The sequence below is a fragment of the Xiphias gladius genome, chromosome 8 (genome assembly GCF_016859285.1).
Source record: "Xiphias gladius isolate SHS-SW01 ecotype Sanya breed wild chromosome 8, ASM1685928v1, whole genome shotgun sequence".
Taxonomy (NCBI): domain Eukaryota; kingdom Metazoa; phylum Chordata; class Actinopteri; order Istiophoriformes; family Xiphiidae; genus Xiphias; species Xiphias gladius.
The window spans coordinates 5,474,114-5,496,490 of NC_053407.1; the positions used below are offsets into that span (position 1 = coordinate 5,474,114).

Consider the following 22,377-nt stretch of genomic DNA (forward strand, 5'->3'; position numbering starts at 1 on the left):
GTCAGCTCCTGAACTGCACCTGGAGGCACTCTGGTAGTGAAGGATATATATATATATATATATATATATATAGATCTTGACTGCAAAATATTCACTTTGGCCGCATTTTTACTCCACTTGAGAAAAAGTGCTACAATTACTCAATATTACTCATGAAAGTATGATATTGTTATCTTTAGGCATATTGTCATCTGATTCCAACATTTTTAATGCAGCAGTAGAAAAAGACCCATTACAGATGCACAAGATACACAAGACACTACCCACAAGGCAATGGTGAAGAGAGAAAGACAGAGAGTGAGAGACCAGGACACAGCAGAAGATTGGGCAGCTCAGATAGGTGCAGGTGGAGATGAAGATGGTGATACTCATGTTAATAATAACATAGATCCAGCGAAACATGTAATGTTAATATTTTATTAAAAGAAAGAAAGGTGCAATTGCTAATCTGTAGTGTTTTCATAGATCATTGATGATCAACTTATTATTCAATGAAAACAAACTCTTCCCCCTGTTCAACTGCTGTGACAGCATTCAAATAGTATTTTAATAAATATTCATTGATCCATTTTTTTCTAAGAATCAGACTTTAGTTACCCATAAGGCCTAAATTAAACTCACTCCTATTTCCCTACAACAATCTTCCTTGTGACCTGTGTTAACAATTAACTTATAATAAATGTATTTATCTTGCCGTTTTGAAAAGTCACAAAGTCAAAAAGAGCTTTACATTAAAAACAGAACACAGTATAAAAGACTAAAGAAAACAAATTAAATAATCCCATCCATGCTCTTTACAGCTGGTTTTCAGAAGTGGAGAATTTTCCCTGCAAAACTGACAGTTGCATATCCCGTGACCTTAGTAAATATAGTGGAATACAAAATCAACCATGCTCCCTTAATAGTAGTGTATGCAATAAGGAGAGAGAAGCACAAACAGCGTCTCCAGTCTGGTGGGCCTGTTATAAATACACCATGTTTGTGGGGCATAAAGTTTTTTATATCTGCACCTGAAAGAGGCACAAAAGTGTTAATAAAATAATAATGATGGTGGGGTTAGTAGGAAAAAAGGAGGGAGAAAAGATTGAGAAAGAACACATTGGGGAAAGAAGGAAAAGGGTGGAAGTAAGAGAACTAAAGAGAGAAAAATGGTGTGTGTACTAAGTAAGGAAGACCTGAGCAGATGGACTAATTTCAGAGCAAAGTGAGGAGATTAAGAATGAAATGTACCAAAGAAAGAAGGTGTGTACCTGACAAACAATGCACTGTTTACCAAATGTCACACTACTGATGTGTTGATTAAAGCTTCAGGCCACATGAAAGAAGCATCCTGATTATAAAACTCCCAACATATTGCTGCCTGATGGGTGTGTGAAGCTAAAAAGCTACTGTACATCCCGTATTTGCTGTCAGTCATCTGTGTTTTTTGTTACCGTACTACTGTATCTTACCATCTCTTTCTCATGCCTGTGAAAGCCCACACGCCCAAACACAACCCTTTTGATCAAAACTTAATCTTTTCTTTCCACTCGAATGACATACAATGGAAAAGAATAATTAGAATGAAAATCTATGGCAGGAAGTGCAACAGTAACTTAAAAAAATCTTCGGATCAGATCTGGCCCGAGGGCAACAGCTTGGGAGATAATTGGGGATTCATGATGTGATTGTGATTATTGATAAGAAGAGAGGGAATGGCTAGCGGCTGTTAATCCTGACCTGCCTCCAAATGAGCCGCCACTGACATAAACAACAGGTGTGGACTTGCATCTTGGTGTTCATCTAGGGCTTTTAATGAATATAAATTCCCAATTAGGACACGATAGAGGTACATACACACGCACTCACACAGACACAGATGCAACCTACTTCTCCAGTGGCAGCTGGAGAAGTGCAATAATGTCCCCTGTGATAACAAAACACAGGGATGTGTTGGATTAGCAAAGGGGGAGGTATGGAATCTTTTCTCTACACATTCCCATAGGATCAATATTAACTATAAAAAATGTAGATATGTTTTCATAAGTGAACACAGTGGAAACTATGAATGCTGAGATTGCGTGTGTAATTTTTACCCTTGGAGACACATTCTACACAAAACATCATACCACTAGGAGTAGCTGTTCTGGACCAGTCAATTGTATTATTCAGTCATAAGCACAGTTGTCATGGAATTGGATAACTGGACACTTGTCTAAATACTTTAAGGATTTTTCATCCATTTTCGCCTAAAGTTAACACTGAAAGTTCATTCCTGAACTTGGAAAAAGTAGTAGACTAAACAATTTTACCACATGCTATCTAGAAAATAACACATTATGAGAAATTGTTAATTGTGTTCTCAGTTAAATAGTAACCTAACAAAATATTGCTGATTAATATGACAGATAATAGATACTTTATGACAGATAATATGGTATTTGCATCTTTTAATTGATGTTCAATTCCCAGCATCTTTTTAGGAGATCTACAGATTTGGAGAGCTACAGTTTATAATATATACTATACTACTACTACTAGTACTGCCAGCCACTACAAGATAGATACAGTATGTATATTTTTCTACTTGCACGCAGAGGGGGTCACACTTTTTTTCTGTCCTGGGTAGTGTTTGCAGATCGTCTAAAGACATTCACACTGAGTGCGATGCAACTTTTAGAGGGGCTTATCCCCAGGCTTTATATTTTGTGTTATCACTATTGTGTGAAGAAAAAAGAGACAGGAGAAAATAGTTTTTAGATCAGTCAGAATCCAAGCTGTCACATGAACATAGTTCAGGCACACTTCACACACACTGTCACACAATGCTTACATTGATAGCAATAGCTAACGCATATACAGTCTGTCCATATTCCGCTACAGGTTCTTCTGGTGTGCAAAGGAGGCCACAATCTGATGAAGCCAGCAGAACAACATAATCTGCAAGATGAAGCGATACAATCCTAAGGCCACCATAGTAGGCACTCTCAACACCTTGGCTGCAACTCGACATCCTGTACATGAAAATCACAATCAGAACCACTCATAAGAGACATCCCTGGTGGATCCCAACACCCACAGACAATGCCCTTGAATTCCCACTGACAATGCAGACAAAGATCTTACTCCAGGACTGAGTAGCTTGTAGTAACGGTCCCTGTAACATATATTCGTGCAGGACCCCACACATTATATCCAGATTGTGGTGGACATTGTTTGTAGTGCAAAGCTATTAAGGGGGTCACGGTAAGGACACTCAGTGCCTATTTCTAAATTTCATTCGTAGACATCTCAATAGCCGTGAGTAATATAGCCATACGTTACATAGCCTAAACATATTCCCTCTCACCAATTTATCACATATCTAATTTTATCAGCAAATAGTCAACATTGTTTGTTTGCTCCACTGTGCATCTTTGAGTCATGCATTTACCCTGTGTTAGTAGAAGCTCTAAATGCAATGAACCAAACAAGTGTAAATCTGAACAAAAAGTAGAAAAATACTACAAGATACACATGATCATAAGTCTTCTTCAAGTCCAGATAACACATGTAGACTGGATGGGGAAACCCCCATTATCCCCACCATATCCTTGCACTGTAGCCCCGAGTATAAATGATCCATTCTGGACACCATTTTCTGTCAGTGCCGTGCATTTTGAAATACCTTAATAAACATTTATGACTGGGCAAGAGTTATTACAACCCAAGTTCTATTAATCTAATTCATCACTTGTACTGTTTTATCCATTTGGCTCTGCAATCACATTATCCTTAAAGACAGAATTTCACTGTGGCATTTAAAAAACACATTTATAAGATCAGTAGGATCACATATATTGAAAAGAGAACATTATGACATACTGTATAATATTTGAGAGAAGATAATTCAACAGACAGTAACTTCCACATATAATAAGGAATTATAAATAGGGATATTATGGAATAAAAGACACTTTAGAGCCAGCAGTCATCTCCAAAATAAGAGGATATGATAAAACTTGTGAAAGCAAAAATAAAGGTATACTATGTGGAATTTTCCTAAAAAACAATGTATAGACTCAGACATGACAGGAAGAATCTTGCGCTTCAGCTGCATTTACACAAAATCGGATATGGGGCACCTTCCTGCAGGGTTGGGAAGAGGTGTGGGAATGTTTTATTTGTGCTTTAGAACATAACTTCATTCATAACCATGAATCAATCAGAAAATAACTGTGTTAATTGTTAATCTCTATTGTTACTAAATGTATCAAAAAATTGTTATCATATTTTTTGTCAATGCCTTTCTTTCCTTTTCCTGTAAAAAAATAAAAATGTTTTTGTTCTCTCATCCTGAACTCCGACGCAGTTACATCAATTTAACCAGTCATGTCTGATTTGGGGTGACCCCACCCATCATACACAGCCACATTTGACCACTAGCTAGTAGAAAAGCAGTATCATAGTAGGAGGTGTGTTTAGTTTTCAACTGGTGAAAAAAAAAAACTTGGTTAAGGTCTAATTTTCACTGTTATCCTCGTCCTCTTCCTGGTCCAACAATGAAGGTGAGGGAGGTGTGTGTGGAGGCAAACAGCTAGTCCTCTGCAGCTTCCTAGCTCCATATATCTTTTCAGGTCTTTATCACCACGCTGTATTTGCTAAGTCCCACCCACTTTTGAGAGATCAAATCACATCTAACAGATTTGGTGTAAATACCTCTAGTAGCTTAACCCCGCCCACATATTCTGTTCACTCTGAAATATGTCACATTAATGACGATGGAAATGCTCAAACTTTTGTTACACTGTAACTTGAGCAAAAAAAATGTGAAAAAAGACTATAGGAAAGTCTGGGAGGTTTGACAAAACAACCTCAAGCTAAAGAACAAAAAAATAACAGATAAATCCTGTATCTTAATGGCAAGCTGCCACCCACTCTCCTACTACTGACCAGTGACCAGCATTTTACCTTCTCAGGCTGACCTAACAGGAACCTACCATGTGGCCTTTGTGGGAAATATTTATCTGTTCAAAATATTCAGTAACTACTCCATGTAAGCAGTAATCAGAAAAAATCAAATGAATTACGATCATTTAAGTATTCTTTTTATTAATCAATACTGCGAAACGTTACACCATTGTTTTTCGAACTACGGTATAAAGTAGTACAGTGGTGGGTAATATTACACTATTAATCATGAGATCAAGCAAAGTGTGCATAAAAAAGAAAATGCACTGGAACCAAGGAGGAGTGAGATTGTTAGCCCCACAAAGGGCAGGATAACAGAAAAGGTATTAATATGAGTGCTTTCACATTCAGATTCAGTTGTTCACGGGACTAGCTTGGTTTATCGTGTGATTTCAACTATATTTAGTAAATCTAATACAATAAATCAAATACATCAGTTGATTATGTCTATGATTATAGTTTTGTTGAATTAAATTTTAAGCTGTGTGGTGGAGGGGCCGAAGCCTGTCTGGCCCTGGTGTGGGCTTCCCCATCCTGCAACAGGGAATTGGTATGCCAGCCAGGAGAGGATGCAAAGCAGCTGGACGCTTGGACGGAACCACTGTTGCTCAGCTCACTTGGTGGCCACCAAAAGACGGTAAGCAGAGCCTGTTATAAATCTGCGAAATACTAATTGTGTGTGAGTGCAGTGTGCATCCGCCCAGGCTAGAGCAGCAAGCAGCCTCTCCTCTAAAGAACTAAAGAGCCTACCATTACTAAGAGTTAAGGTCTCGTGTAGACATCATATGCATGATTAAAGAATCAAATGAGTAATAATAACTTGTGCATGTAAGTAACAAAGACATCATGATTGATAAATGGCTGCTTAATGTGATGATAGTGTCGTGGCTAATTGTTTGTGCTGTGTTTCCTGGAGGTTTGGCGTCTTTATTATGTTGTGGCTTGTTGTTTGCGTTGTGTTTTCAAGAGGATTAATATTTGCACTGTGAGTGAAGTCCTACGGATACCGCCTATTCTGTATTGAGGAAGTGTATCAGAATAGGGTCTGAACGCAACACTGGCCAGAAACTGCAATACCGCTGTGTATAGGGCAGAATCGAGCAGAGTCTGAGATAATGCTACAAACAGGACAGGATTCAGAGTATGACTGAGCTAGCAATCGTCTGTGAAGAGAACGAATGTGACTGGATTGAATGGAGCTCATATTGTGTAATTAAGTGTAAAGTAAAAGTTATGTGTAATTATGTAAATAGTTGTAGAAATGTACTAGTTGTACTAAGTTGTAAATTTGGAGTGGGTACGTATATCAGTAGTTGTGTTAACAAGGTAGCTGATCTTGTACAAAGTATCCCCTCTGGGTCTGGGTCCAAACCATTGTGTTGGGAGCAGTATAAAAATTGTATCAATGTTCTGGTGGTGGAAGAGCAAAGTGTTGTGTATTGGATACTGATGTTTAAATATGCTAACAACTTGGATGTATTAAAAAGAGAGAGTGGGAAGAGGCTCCAGCTAGAATTTATAGTAATAGCACTGAGAGGTATTTGACTAATTGTGCAGGGATAATAAGAACTAGAGTAAAACTGCAACTGGATTTGGAGGCAGTATTGGAAAAACCAAAGAAAGATCTAGGTTTAAAGACAGATTGAAGATTAACAGAACCATAGAGGTCATTAGTATTCGTGTGGGGGAATTCTATATTTGGCACACACATGGGAGAGCTGCTGCAAAAGAGGTGATTTTGCTAAAGCAGGGATACCCCAATAGATTTTAATTTGACACAAATAATATTCCACGAGTACCATTTCAATGTTTTAGAACAGAGCGTTATATAAAGTGTGTGGCACGTTGGACAGACCCAGATTGTCTGCATTGTAGAAGAAGGTATATTTATTATCATTCAGCGTTCTAAGAAAAGAAGGTCTGTTGCATATGTTGTGTTGTAAATAACTATATAGAGGGGTCATATAAAGCCCGATGGGGGATATAGAAAAACACAGGGAATTGGAACACATTCTTGGCATGAATGCAAATATATAAATTCAGAGGGTGTGGAGTGTTACCAAGGTGAACAACTGATCAATGCGAAACTTTGGTATTTAACAAAGTGGCTTAATTTGAGACAGGTGCAGGTAGAATTTCCAGAAATACAGTGGGTGTCGGTTTTACAGCAATTGTGGATAGCAAATATATTAAGACCATTGTTGGAGTATCTGTGCCAGGAACCTGTGGAGACAGCAGTACTCCCACTGAATCCTTTTTTTGGTCTACCAGAGGGGTTTGCCATACTAGGGGAGGAAAGACCCTTATAAAACAGGTAGAGAAAATAATAGTCCTAATTAGGACAAGAGCCTTAGACAAAGAGCCAGAAATACCAAGGTTAGCACCTAAATTCTACAAAATAAAGAATCATAGTGATAAGCATGCAGGCAAAAGGATGATATATAGAGAAGTCTTAGGATGGTTTAAAAAAGAGGGTGAGCGCTACAGACATGTAATGAAACCTCTAAAAATGCTTGCTGACGAAACAGAAAAAAGATAAGAAAAGACATACAAGAAGGACAAGGAGGAGTGGCTAGGGTTTGTACCAGATTCATCACCCTATCCGTCATCTCCACCACCTTTTCCAAGTGCGCCACCTTATCCAAGTGACCAAAACCCATTCAAGACAATTTGTAGTGCAAGGTAGTAATGAAGGGAATAAAGAAGACTCTATAACCACTGAGGGACATGTGGAGTTCCAACCAGTAGTTGGAAAATAAAAATGACAATGAAGGCAGAAAAGTTAACATCAAAGGTTGTAGAAAAAATAAATCAGGGTGAGAGTACAGGAACCCAAACTACACAAACCAGAAGCTCAACAGAAAGGGGAAACTGAAGGGATAAAAATGGATAGGGAAAATTATCATAAAGCAGTGGAAAAGGAGGCAAGGGCGCAGGCCATTGATCCAAAAACAGCATGCAGACGCCTCACATTTGTGAACAGGGAGAACAGTAATAGTGAGAGTATGAACAGTGACAGTGAGGTGTCTATTAGACCAAAGGAGAGAAAGCCCAAATCCTCCCTACCTCGTAAACACCGACGGTGTGAGGCATCAACACCAGAAGTTGTCAGTGAAGACAAGGAGGATGTGGAAATCAATGCTCATATAAAGAGTCCCAAGGCTAGTGCTTGGAGTGTTGTGGATTGAGCCTGAAGAATCAGCAAAAAGAAGAAAAAGGAAAAATGATGTAGTTATGGAAAAGCTGATACAAAATTCACAGATAGAGATGATAGGATAGATGCAGAGCTGCAAGATTTAGTAGAACAAAGAAAACACGATCGAATGAGACTTTGCAGTGGTAAAGTGTTGCAAACAGAAGAAGAAGAGGAATTTAATGCACACACTATGTTCCCACTGATGATCAAAGGAGGTCAACCACAATACATACCATGGTCCTTCATGGATATGGTAGGGCTAGCAGGCAGACTGCCAGATTTGATAGAAGTAGCTGGAAAATGGTCAACAGCTCTGGAAGAGAGTACGGGGGGCATAAGGCTGCCATTGGGAGACATTACAGCTTTGCTGATGCATGTGGCAGGGAAACATCTAACAGAGGAGATTTTCACTAAAGCTGGAATGGTTCATGCAGTTGCTGGACACACAGTGGATCATGTTCGGTTCGGGGCCTTTAGAAACCCTTTGTGGGTTCAATGAACATCAAACAGACAGATTATGAGACATGCTGAGACGAGCTGATTAACAGACATCAGTATCAAATCACAAGCCAAAGCATCTATCATAGGGCCACAAGGGGAAGCATCTGTGGTAACACTGCCACCATCTTTGCTGGAATGGTTTCAAGTACAGCGTTCCACTCCTCATGTGACGCTATTGGTAGCAGAGGGTCATGAATCACATGAACCATGTCCAATGGTCAAAACTGACTTGCAGATAAGAGAGTGGGTTCCAACAGCAAACAAGTATATTAATTTCTCTCGTGATAAGGAGTTTGTTTGGATAGCAATAGAAACACATGATGATGTACTGAACAGAAAGGGTTTTCTTGGATGAAAGAGCACCAACAAGAAGTGTTACTATAAAAAGTACCAAACTGTGTATGGCCAAAACACAAAAATGACGTAGGCTTTATTAAATCAGCTCAGCCAGTATGTATCAAACTAAAACATGGAGTCAGACTACCATATCAGAGACAATATCCACTCAAGCAGCAGGCAGTGGAGGGAATTAAGCCCACGATCGATGGCCTAGTAAAAGCAGGTATGTTAGTAAAAACCAAGAGCCCCTGCAACACACCCATATTCCCGATCAAAATCCACATTCTGATGACTACCGTTTGGTACATGATTTAAGAGCTATTAATGCCATTGTTGATGCCTACCCTCCAGCTTACCCAGATACGGAAACAGTGTAACATCCCACCAGACACACAGTGGTACACAGTGATTGATTTGTGTTCTGTATTTTTCAGGTTGCCCATACACCCTGACTCACAGTACTTGTTTGCATTCACATACCAAGTTCAACTGTACATCTACACGCGATCAGCGCAAGGGTATTGTGAAAGCACATCAGTGTTTAACAATGTGTTAGCACAGGATTTACAACATCTGAACATACCAAATTCTTTGATTCAGTATGTAGATCACTTGTTGACCTGTAGCCCAACAAAAGAACAGTGTGAAGCTGACTCAGTAGCGCTACTCACAGCTTTATCTACAGGAGGTCACAAGGTTAGAAAGGAAAAATTCCAGTTTTGTTAGCAAAAAGGTTGAATATCTAGGCTGGCAATCGAGTGGTGAGAAAAGGTTTATTGCACCCTCACAGGTGGAAGCCACATCAAAGGCTCCTAAACCACAGACAGTGAGACAAATACTCTTTTCTGGGCATGGAAGGATACAGTAGGCCATGGATTTGTGACTTTGCGTTAAAAACATTACCGTTGAGGGCCTTAATCAGAGCACCAGGTCAGACAAACAATGCTGCCCCATTACAATGGACAAAGGAGGCAGAAGACGCTTTTCAGGTGTTGAAAGGTAAAATGCAAGCAGCCCCGGCTCTGGGAAATCCAGATTACAGTAAACCACTTCATTTGTATGTCGCAGATCGAACAGGCTTTGCCAATGCAGTGTTGATGCAGGACACACTAATAGGTAAGCAACCATTGGCCAAGCTAGATACAGTGGAACAAGGACTGCCTCCCTGTTGTCAGGGACTAGTAGAAGCAGCTTTTGCATAACAGAAGGCTTCCACTTTGACAATGGAACATCCAATAGCATTGTATACGTCCTATCAATTACATGCCTTGTTAACAAACCCACAATTTGTTTTAAACCAAGCCAAGAAAACTGGCTATGAAGTAATTCTGTCCGCACCTGAGCTCAAAATTCAGAGATGCACCACGATTAACCCAGCCACTACAATGGTTTTGATTGTGTACATGCCACTGATATTATTCTTAAAGCTCGTGAAGACCTCACATTGTGTAGCAGATCTCACATTGTTTGTAGCTGGGTCATATTTCAGGGATGAAAAAGGGAATCATGCAGGATATGGCATTGCTCAGTTATATGACGATGGCACAACACTTTCTGAAGTTCAAAGAATCATGATCAACCAGCCATGCTCTGCTAAGTTAGCAGAAATTAAAGCCCTAACAGCTGCCTGTCATTTGGCAGAAGGTAAATGTGTAAATATCTACACTGATTCAGCCTATCCATACGGAGTTTGTCATGTTTATGGTAACATTTGGAAGCAGAGGGGGCTTCAAAAAGTAGACAACGTGCCCATTACACATTGGGAAGCAATCTCTCAGTTGTTAGAGGCTATGCACTTACCCAGAGCATTAGCAATTGTTTAATGCTCAGAATGTCATCAAAAAACTAAAATTCTTGTGGTTAAAGGTAATAATGTTGCAGATGAAATTGCACACCAGGCAGCAGGAAACTCAAGTCTAGTTGCACCTCTTTTGGCAGAAGACCCCAGCCCTACAGCAGACATAACTTCTCTTATTCAGGCACAGGAGGCAGCTAGTGTGTATGAAAAAAATGTCTGACAAAAAAGTGGGCCAATTCATAATACAAAAAGACGGTCCCCACAAAGGCTTGTGGAGAGGACCAGCAGGTCATTTTCTGGCACCCGGTTCACTGGTTCCTATATTGATTAAAGATGCGCATGGTCAGGACCGTTGCTCAAGTGGGAGGTCCTGAAACGGATTAAACATGAATGGTGGTCCCCATATTTGGCAGGAATGGTGGAAAGAGCATTGCATGAGTGTGAGGTGTGTCATACATATAACAATAGGAAAGCTTTTTCAGCGCCAGTTGGACATATTCCACCACCTGACAGACCATTTAGGCATCTGATGATAGATTATGTGGATATGATTGAAAGGGTCAAGGGCAAAAGATATATGTTGGTGGTTGTGGATAGATTCAGCAGAGTAGAAGCAATACCAACTAGCGGTCCCGATGCTAAGTCAGTGACTTAATTTCTTTGCAGGGAAATGTTTCCTAGATTTGGGATACTGGATAAGATAAGATCAGATAATGGACCACATTTTGTAGCTGATCGGATGAAGATTGTGACTAAGGCACTGGGAGTCAGGCGAAGATTTGGATGTGTGTACCATCCGCAGTCACAAGGAATGGTGGAAAGAGATAATGGCAGTTTGAAGGCAAAAATAGCCAAAATATGTGCAAATGGCAGGATTAATCGGGTGGAAGAATTATGTTTGGCATTAATGAGTATGAGAATGCAAACTAACAGAAGCACGCATCTAACCCCTCATGAAATGCTGACAGGTCGACCCATGCCAACGCCATATCTCAGAGGCCCATATAATGGACCTCCACTTGAGCAGCTCAAAAGAGAATTATATGGTTATGTACAACACCTAACTGCAATACACAAAGCTATTTTTGAACAGGTAAAAGGTGCCACAATGGGAAGAACAAGCACTATTCCTGAAGAACTGCAAAAGATAAATCTGGGCGAGTGGGTGTACATGAAGGTATTCAAGAGACAACTCTGACTGCACTCAAGGTGGAAGGTAAGACTGTTTGGTACCACCTTAACCACTGTTGCAGAGCAGAAGAGCCAGGACGAACACAAGAGCAGGTTAAAGGTGATCTACAAAGAGCAGTTGAGCGTCAAGATAGGGAGGAAACATCAGCAGAACATGAAAGAGAGGAAGGAGCAGCTATTGAGAGTAGAAGTGAGGAAGTGGATGAAAGTTAAAGAGAAAAAGAAAACAATGAAGGCACCATGGGATGCAGTGATTGGCATCCTGGTGCTATTGGCTGCACAGTGTTCAGGTGTACAAGGATAACAAGTGCAGAACTGTAGCTTATCTATTGCTACAGAAACAAGCCCAACTAAGAGAACACAACAGATAGCAAACTGCGCTTTAGCTGTGTGTGTTTTAGCTGTCTCACAAGGGAGACTGCTGTCGGGAAAAACAGTATTCTCAGACTACACTGAACTGTCTGCACAAGACCGCATAGCAGCTAAAATACCACATGGATCTATCATACAAGGTTTGCCAATGAACAAAACATGTAGTGGTGAAGGTCAGGTGAATGTAAAGATTTGATTTTTGCATAATCATTGTGTCAATATTGACTTAGACAGATTCATGACCAAGAAAAGAGCACAGCAGCTGCTCACATTTTTGCCAGCAAAGACCCAGACAACGACAAAATGAGATGCCAAGAAAGACTGGGTTAATACACAGACCAGCCAAACAGCAGTACTGAATAGGTTACAGAATTCGCGTTGGCAAACCAATATGTTTTACTAGTGGGTAAGATATTCAGCTGAACAAGTGAGTAAGGTAACATGTATGACATGTTATTATAAGAAGAGAACTCCACAGCTAAAACCCATCCCAGTTACAAAGGAGTGTTGGAAGGATGGGAGATTGTACTTTGCTCATTGTCTGGTACCCAGGCAGGAGTTAAACACAGGCAAAGATGAGACAGGATAATGTCTGTCCAGAAAAGCTCAATAGACCATTAGCAAAGGAAGAGATCCTCATACCCACAACGGTACAGTTGGCTGATGATGTAGTGTTTCCATTTTGCATTGCAAGGGGGGAGGAATTTGAAAATATCACTGTCTTCATAGAATTGGATAAGAAGTCTGATTTAGACCTACCAGATCAGATTGAGTGTCACCCAGCAGTGACAGTCTGTAAAAGCGTGTGCAATACAAGAGAGATGGCAAACATTAGATGCCAACAAGTGGTTGTAAATGGGGACTATGTGAGAATGATTATTCATGACAGTGATGGACCTATGATTTACATGTTTTGCACACCAGTTTATTCTAATGGAACGTACCCAGTGGGAGATGTGTTGTGGTACTGTGGAAAGGATAAGTTGGTCAGGATGACGTTGGACAGCAATTGGACTGATATATGTGCAGCATAGAAGGAGGATGAGAAGGTGCACATCACATAGAATCAGGAACCTTATGGTATACCAGCAGAGGATAGAGCTATATCAGAAGATAAAAACTGGTCAGGTTGCAGCAGCTGTGCCTTTTTGGGGAGCTGTGGGTGCAGCTAGAAATAGCAGATGGGTAAATTACTTATGATACAACCAGCAGAGGTTTATCAACTACACGGTACTGGTAGTTGAAGGACAAAAGAGCAGCTTCTTGCAGCTTCAACTGTGGCACTGCAGAACAGATTTATCCGCGAAACCATGTTGGCAGAAGAGCAAGGTGTATGTGAGCGTATGGGTGAGTCATTCCAATGCACAAAGGGACGGGGGAAACATAACCAAGACTTCGGAGAAATTGAAAAATCTGAGAAATTAACATGTCCACAATAGAAACGTGGGTTTTGGCTTAATTTTATGTCATTGAAGCAGGCAATGATCAGAATAGGGATGATTATGGGGTGGTGTTATGAATGACACTGGTGGTAATGTGCTGTGTAATTCCACTGATTCAATCACTGAAAACTTTTACCAACTGCTCAGAGGACCTAGTCATGCCACCTGTTCCCACTCTCACTTAATGAGCTGATTATTGGCATCACAGGTAGAACAATAACAATTCATCATACATCACCACAGTACATAAGTATTACATGTTCACCACACTTGTTTCAAAATTTTTCAATTACTTCAGGGATGGGGCAGGTGGTAATTAGTATAATCAGTATGTACAATTAAAATTACTGATTTAACACAATAAATCTGCTAATGTTAAGTAACAGGACCTTGGGAAAAGTTATGTAAGCAGCTTTTTCACACCAAACTCTGTCTTGTTTCAAAACTTAACATTAACTTCAGTTTAATCTGTAAAAGCTTTGGAATAAGTGAAATTTTTTCTGCCACACTGAAACATTCTACATTTGCACATCTGTGTCTTCACCTAAATGTATGCTTCCTATCCACTAGCATCTTTCCATTAAATGCGTATGCAGTCTTGCAGCCTCAAAAATTCATATTCAGCCTTAAGAAGCCTTCAAACCTTAGCTCCTCTACAATGTCTTTAATGTTACAGCACAAAGTCTGTTTTAATGTTCACCAGATTTTTTTCACAGTGATTGGTTAGGAGGTAACACAATATCAGACATGCAGTCATTAATTGGTCCTACAAAGCTGAGGTGTGAGGGACAATGAAATAAAATAATCTCTAAAACTAGGGAGGATAAAGACAGTGACAGCCAATGTCACTGTCTTTATCCTCTTCTTCATTCGTCCAGTTGTCTCCCTCCTGAAACACTCTGCCAATTAGAGTGAGTTTTGAGACATTGTCCATCTGTCAGCCAACAAAAGCTTTCCAAAAACCCCCAGGACTCTGTCAGTCTGTGTATGTGTTTGTGTGTGTTTGTATGTGCATGTCCCATTGTCATCACCTGCTCCCTGACTTAACTACCTCTCACTCTTTCACAGTGAGAACTCAAGATAGCGCTACATAATACTGCTCCCATGTGTGCAGAAATCACAAAGATACACTAAAAGGAAAAGACATTCACACACTCACACACACACACACACACACACACACACAAACACACACACAAAGCCAGAGCTGAGCTGAGCTGAGCTGAGCAAGGATGGATGGAAGAAAAAGGATAGCACAAATATGGAAAACAAGAATTAAAAAAAAGGAAATATGCAGACAATGGAAGAAAGACAGTTGGACTGATGGAAACAAGAATGGAGGAAAGTTGCCTGTGGCCAATGTTACCAGTTCTTGGAAGGAAAAAAGCAAGAGATTTATGCAAACAACTAAAAATGTATTCAAATTTATGGATTCTCATAGAAGAGGAAGGAAAGATGAAAGAAAGGAAATAAATAGACTGAAGTAAAGCTGGAATAAAGGAAGTTAGGAAGAAAGGATAGAGGCATGAGGGAAGAGTGGAATAGACAGAAAATGAGGAAGATGTAAATCGTTCAATGTAATAAGGAACATTTACTTTAACCAATTCAATTCCGTAATTTGAAAATTTCAATGAACTAAATGACATCTCAAAAGTAAAACTACTCCTAGGAGAAGAAGACAGGGCATATCTTACTGCCCAATACGGTATATATCCACAGGCTATAAGGGAGGGAAATTGGATGGCCTAGACACACACATGTATATAATATACTGTAAATATATAATTAATATATTTATGTATATAGATATTGGTATCGTTTTACTGTTTTTTTTTTTGTTTTGTTATTTTGCACTTTCAATTGTATTTTGATGGTTTGGCAACATTGTTTGAAAAGTTCATGCTAATAAAGCACCTTTGAATTTGAAATTTGAATTTAAAGTATAAGCAACAGAGTACAACAAAAAAAAATCTGAAAGGCAGGAAGAAGGGAAAGCGAGAGGACATCAATAAGAACATGAATAAAGTATTGCAAGTTGGTACAAAATGACTTTGACATCATCTGCAGAGAAGAAGGTTGTGTAAGTGAAGCAGCCTCAGACCAACAGTATAAACCTGCAAATGCACATCCCACCATGACCAATCTCTCCAGGCACAGAGGAGGTTACCGTGACACATTTTAAATTTGTAACAGTTAAACTTTCTGCAGCTTTTCCCTGGGAAGGCCTTATTGCTACTAGTCCAGAGCAATATATGGCCAGGCCTATGGCTGAGGGCAACGTTTGTATAGGGAAAATCTGCGGCTGTGTGTCCACCAGTCTTTATACTCCTGCCTCCTTTGTCCCTCTGTTTCAAAAGGAAAAGATGAGCACTGCATGCAGAAAGAATAGGAACCCAATTGACAAATCCTTTTAGAGGTGAGCAAGAGTGCACCTGGAGCAGGCTTGCTGCGGTAGAAGTTGAGATTTCATATATTGAAGTCACTACAGAGGCAGAGAATTGCATTAACTTCATTAAAATATAATTGACTGGGCGGGTGATCACACTTCTCTTTAAAGTTGATACAAATGGTTCATTTGCCAGCAGCTCTTGCCTTTTTGCTATCTGATCTCAGTGTGATCATACCTTGCAGAGAGCATGTGGCATTTCACAGGAAGTAATAATTTAGTAACTACGGATTTATTTATTTATTTATTTATTGTCCCCTGTCAATGCACTTTGGCCTTGGAAAGGTTAAGGATTTACTCCTTGGCCAGTAGCTCTTCACATTTTACAACCTCCACATGTGTCATCGTTATACACTCTTGGCTACATGTGACATTTCCAAGCAATCAATAAGTAGAAGTGCCATGTAATTTTGTTTCTGGAGTAAGACAGTGGTGACATTAAAAAGATACTTTCAGTTCCTCTAGACAAAAAAAGACCCTTTTCTGTCTGCTCTTACTCTACTAACACTAGTAGCTTCATTTCAAAATCAGCGCAGTCAACTTTCTTTAACTTAATGAAGACAAGAAGTATTGTGTGTGGTGTATACATTCAAAATTCAGAAATCACAGAAGTTGGAACCTTCTAGTACATTTTTAATTTTTAGATGAGAAGTTAGATGAGAAAATTAATAACATTCTTATGTCCGTACGCTAAATATGTAGCTAGAAACACTAGCTGATTAGCTTAGCCTAGCTGAAAGACTGGAAATAGGGGAAAGCAGGTAGCCTGGCCTTCTCAAAAAAGTTAACCTACCAGTACCCCCAAAGCTTAGTATGTCACACATTTTATCTCATTTGTTTATTTGGTTCATGAATAAAAATGTAAAAATTACAACTTGCGGTCTTATGGGGAGTTAAATGCATTAACTATTTCTTACTCCTATTGGAACCATAACTTTGACCCCTTTGCTTGAGCTTTTGCTTTATACGTTTTTTTGGGTCCCCAAACACTACTACAGTGCTACATTTGTTATATGTTCCTCTGACAATTTTCAAAAATGTGTAAGATTAAAGCACTTTTGTCGATGAAACTTGCTCACAATTTGGTGGACATTCATAATGCCAATGATCACTGATATCACTCTACCTACTTGTGTACAGGTGTGGTGAAACCAAGTTCAAACAATCAACTCACAACTAGTTTTGTGAAGCAAAGAGGAAAAACTAAATCTGACTTGAAACACTTGTACGAGTCTTGTCTACCCTGGCTGTCTGTCTGTGTCTCTGTCTGCCAGTCTGCCTCTGTCTTGTGTGTTAGTACGGGGAGCATAGGTCGGCACTGGGCTGGAGAGGTTGGTCTTAAGGCTTTGTCCACACATCACCACAGCTGATTGCTCCACTGGATAGTTGGGATTCTCAGCTAAGACAGGGTTTACTGACCCATGTCGGCTTCCCACCTTTACAGCAGCCACTTCGATGCTCACCCAGTCTGAACTTAGATGCCCCAGAGAATTGTAAAGAGCAATAAGTATGTGCATGTGTATGTGTGTGCTTTAGTTTGTGTTTAGTTTTTTCAACAACTACAGAAAACTGTTCTATCTACATGGTACAGTGTGTGTATGTACATGAAGACACATGCAAACACTGAAATGAACTTGAAGGAAAATAGTGTCATCAGTCATTCTAGTATGCTGATGAATACACATTGTTTGTTTCCATTTACAGTATGTGACAAAAGTCCTGTAAATAATCACATTAAATTCAGGCTGATGAAGATATGAAGATGGTTTGACTCTCACAGGTCAACTGGCACAGTGTCACTTCGCTTTTGCCCTGATTATTTATCACACAATTATACCTCAACTGCAGTATTTAACATAAATTCAATGTTTTCATGAGACTAAACAATGAGAGCTTTCCAGTTTCTGTAATCTGCTTCCCTGCGGTATACTTAAAACAATAGTTCAATACTTCAATTACTTTTGTTTATCTGCTTTATAACTCACACATAACATTTGCGCACAACGCCCCCAGAAAACCACAAACTGCCGTTTTTACACTTTGGTTCTTGCACATTTATACAAATGAGATATAATCCGTTATTTAGTGAGCTTGATGCTGTTAGGCAGATTTAGTTACCTTTGGACAGAGCAAGGCTAGGCGTTTCCACGTTTCCAGTCTTTATAATGAGCTAAGTTAACCAGCTGCTGCATGGTGTTTCATATTTCATGCACTGATATGAAAGTGGTATCAATCTTTGCACAATGCATGTCAGTTGTTACACTATTATATAAAACTATGTTTGAGTGGAATTTGCTGGCCAATTTTCACACTTTTCTATCAGTTTAATGTTTACAGTACAACACAAGAAGTTTAGTAATTAAGTTTTTAGTAATTAAGTAATTTAGTAATTAATTAATTCTAATGCAAAAATTATAAGTCAATTAATCAGTTTAGATGAACAATTAATTGTTCAAGTAAATTTTTTTTGATATTCGCCTGTTCCAGCTTCTCAAATGTGATGATTTGCTGATGATATGCTGTTTATATTATTTTATTATGGTCAGACAAAGCGAGAAATTGAAACTGGGCACTGAGAACACTAAACAGACTTTTTTTTTTTTTTTGCTATTTGTAAACATTTCTTAAACTATATAGACTATTAAAAATTAATAAATCATTCGAAAAGTAATCCATATAAATTGATTTTAACTTAGTAATTTTCTCTTTGCAGCTTTTCTGCCGCAAAGAAGATCTGGACTGATTTTTCTATATACTCTTGACTCAGCTGTCCTAAAGAAGTGCTTTGTCACGCACTACATCACTGCTAAGACTAATTCTCTCATTTAGTGTTTTATAATGAGAAACTTTGAAAATTTAGTGTATATGATATTATTTTACTTTTAAAAAATTTCTGTACTCATGGGTTGCTACTGCTTCTCAAATTGAAAATAATATGTCAGCCTACTGTACTGCAAACTATGACTTTAAGTGAAAATCATAGTTTTCACTTAATAGATAGGACATACCGCAGGCCAAAAAAACTTTTTGATTCATAGATTATAAAAGTTTTAGGACTCCCTCTTAAGTACAAAAACTCAATAGATGACATTCCAGTGTACAGTGTACAATCAAGCAATTTCATTCTACAGCTCAGTAGCTAACATTCCAGTCTACAGTACACAATCAAGACATCTCATTCTGCTATGAAACGGGCTTAAGTTTCCATTGTGTCAGGGTAGTTATTAGCCTCAGAGACAGACAGAGCTAGGCAAGAGAGGAGTTAGGGCTGTCCTTCAGCCTCTAATGTCTCCACACAACAGTCCAAACCTAAACTGACAGGCACACACCACACTGACAGCCCACTAATAACACACTATTGTTCCCTCACAAATGGCCAGGACACACCTTTCAGTGCCCACAGACAGAGAGAGAGTTTGGCAGAAAGAGGATTCACACAGACAGACATATACTCTAAGTCAAACCAGCACATAGGAGCAACACACATGTAACATATAGATTAGGGTTGGTTCTTATAGATAAAATCTTCTATCACAGTACATATAATCTTATAATGTGACACTTAAATTCTGTGTATACTGAAATGTTAGCTTTTTCTCAAGTGAGGCAGTGGAGGCACCACGAATGAATAGATAATATTGATTTTACAGCATACTTTATCAGGCATGGTATAAGGTACAGGATTAGGCGATGTGGGTTGTGCTTGAATTAATTTAAATTAATTTTGTGTTAGTTTTCATTTCTTTAAACTTTAGACAGAGTTGTGAGGGGTTGGGAATGTCAGTGGATGTGGGGTTTTTAAATAAGTGAAGGAGGTTTGTTCAAGCTAAAACAGTGTAAAGTTGCTGTTTAAAGGGATATCTACGTTGCACAGTTGGTCAATTTCTATGATCTCACAATAAATACTTTATCGTCACATTACCCAACCATATATTGATTTTAATAGCCATGCAAGCATTTGACTCATCTACATACACATAAAGAGTCAAGTATGCTCCAGCACAGCTCTTAGCTGTGTCCTGTCATGCACTCTTCATTGTCTGTGCTGTTTCAATTTCTCTAAAAAAAAACACAAACACACACACACACACACACACACATTCTTGAAGGGTTGATGCAACGGCCCATTCTCCTAGGGTGCTATCCAATGGATGCCTTCCAAAAATATCTGATCTCCTAAAAGCGTAGTTCACTCAAAAGAAGTGTGCTGATGTTTTCCAAAGGAATCTGATTTCGTGCAGTCAAGCATAATGAGAAGATACACATTGGAAGATGGTCTGTGTTGCTATGTAACTGCCCAATTTGGAAATGGAAATTTCCCTGTATTGCACATTCATCAGCAGCAGTTTTGACACAGGGAAAATTACTGTGTTTTTGTAATTTCAGACTCAGACTGTCATTAATCTCACAGTATGTTGTTATTGCGCTCCACAAATGGCGAAGGGGTATGAGAACATATAATAAACAGCTAAATCTACACTCTGCTGTGTATGCACTGAAGAATGTTGCAGTTCGAGTGTACTTGGATTTTTGGATTCTTGAATATTCTTAGATAGATCCCATTTTTTGGCACTAGCACTTAGGTTTAGTTCATTATAAGGGTCAGAAAACATATGGAAAGACATGGAAATAGTGCTGTTACATCAGAAATGAATTGACAAGAGACCCACAGAGGCCTCATCTGATGTCGATTCTACCTTCTGTCGAATCTCTTCTTCCATCTTGATGGGGGATCCAAGCTCAGCAACCTGACGGACTCCCTCACTGGCATAGCCTCCATACTCCCACAGCACATAACCTCTGGAGTGGGAGGCACCGATCAGAGCCGACCAGTGGTTGGCTCGTCCTGGAAGACAGGACATTGTGTTCATGCTCATTTATTCCTACTACCAATCAGTAGAGAGTGACATATCCATCACACCTGCAACATATTCTGGTTACACAGAAGTAACAGTTGCTAGGGCAGTTAAATTGGGGGTTTTATGGGGAGTTATCTGCGGGGCTATTGCATAGTAGGGTGTAGAAACTACTCATTACCATGACGTTGCCAGGCAACCAGTGGTGATTCTAAGTCACTGCTTCTTGCCAAGAAATAGTCCAGCACATAACACCTCATAAAACCACAACTTGCTGTTTTTCACTTCTGTTTTTGTGCAGATTAAACAAAAGAGATACAATATGTTTATTAAATAGCTTTGGGCAGAGACAGGCTAGCTGTTTCTTCTTGTTTCCAGTCATTATGCTAAGATAAGCTAAGTTGCTGGTGACTGTAGATTTATATTTATTTATTACTTTATTGAGAGAGAAAGCGAATTTTTAGCGTATTTCCCAACATGTTTCCCAAAATATCGAACTAATGGGGCTGCGTTGATGCATTGTGCCATTTTTCTATCAGTATTTTTGTCTAATTTTCCGGGCAATTTTCTACCAAAACTCTTTTTTACTACAACCATTATTATGCTGGATATTCACATGCTTGTGTGTTTATGAATTTTTATGCAGATCTGCAGTGTGTTCACTACTTACATGGTGTATGTGCACGGTGTACATGCGGCATTAGTGTGTGCCCATGGTTTGAACTCACTTGGATATTCCTTGGGATGCACTTTCTCCGACCAGTTGCCATAGAATGTGAGTCTGTACTTGGCTGTTCCACAGGCGCAGCACTCCATGGCAGCTTCTGTAGCTTCACCAAACACACGCTCTACAGAGAGACAGGATGTGATACACATACACTCATACAAAAAGATGTAAGGTTAGACAAGATGCACAAACCTAATAAATTATACACAGTTCAGGATTTATCAGACAGAAATCAGCCAATGTGTGAGCATTGACCCAAATGCACACTGTGTAAATTACCAGATAAATGAATACAATTTGGAACAGGGAGAATGTCACAAAATGTTTACATGGAATAAACTGTTATTTAAATGACACATTAGCCTTGACTCGTAAATATTCAGATACTGCCCTTTTTTGCAAAGATAGGTCATGGGGAGTATTTGAATATTTATAATTTACCAAATTATTTGTAAGAAATCCTCACTTGAAATCTAAGTTTTAGCAGGATGAGTCAAACAATGAAGGCGCCTAACTTATGTCAGCAAATTTAAACAGTGTGGCTTGATTGGTTTGCATGATAGCCTGGAAAATTAGATTT

At 39.1% G+C, this 22,377-nt stretch overlaps 1 protein-coding gene across 6 annotated transcripts in view; it reads right to left on the bottom strand.

The window, feature by feature from the left end:
- Positions 1 to 22,377, bottom strand: part of spon1b (spondin 1b) — a 108,388-nt gene that overhangs the window by 49,597 nt on the left and 36,414 nt on the right. For 5 of the 6 annotated variants that reach the window (XM_040132885.1, XM_040132882.1, XM_040132886.1 and 2 more), the window contains 2 exons: positions 21,799 to 21,918; positions 20,885 to 21,060 (listed from right to left, as the gene is read on the bottom strand). In XM_040132885.1, coding sequence (XP_039988819.1) covers positions 20,885 to 21,060; positions 21,799 to 21,918 — 296 coding nt within the window. The remainder of the gene's footprint in view (positions 1 to 20,884; positions 21,061 to 21,798; positions 21,919 to 22,377) is intronic. The other variant, XM_040132884.1, reaches the window with a different exon arrangement.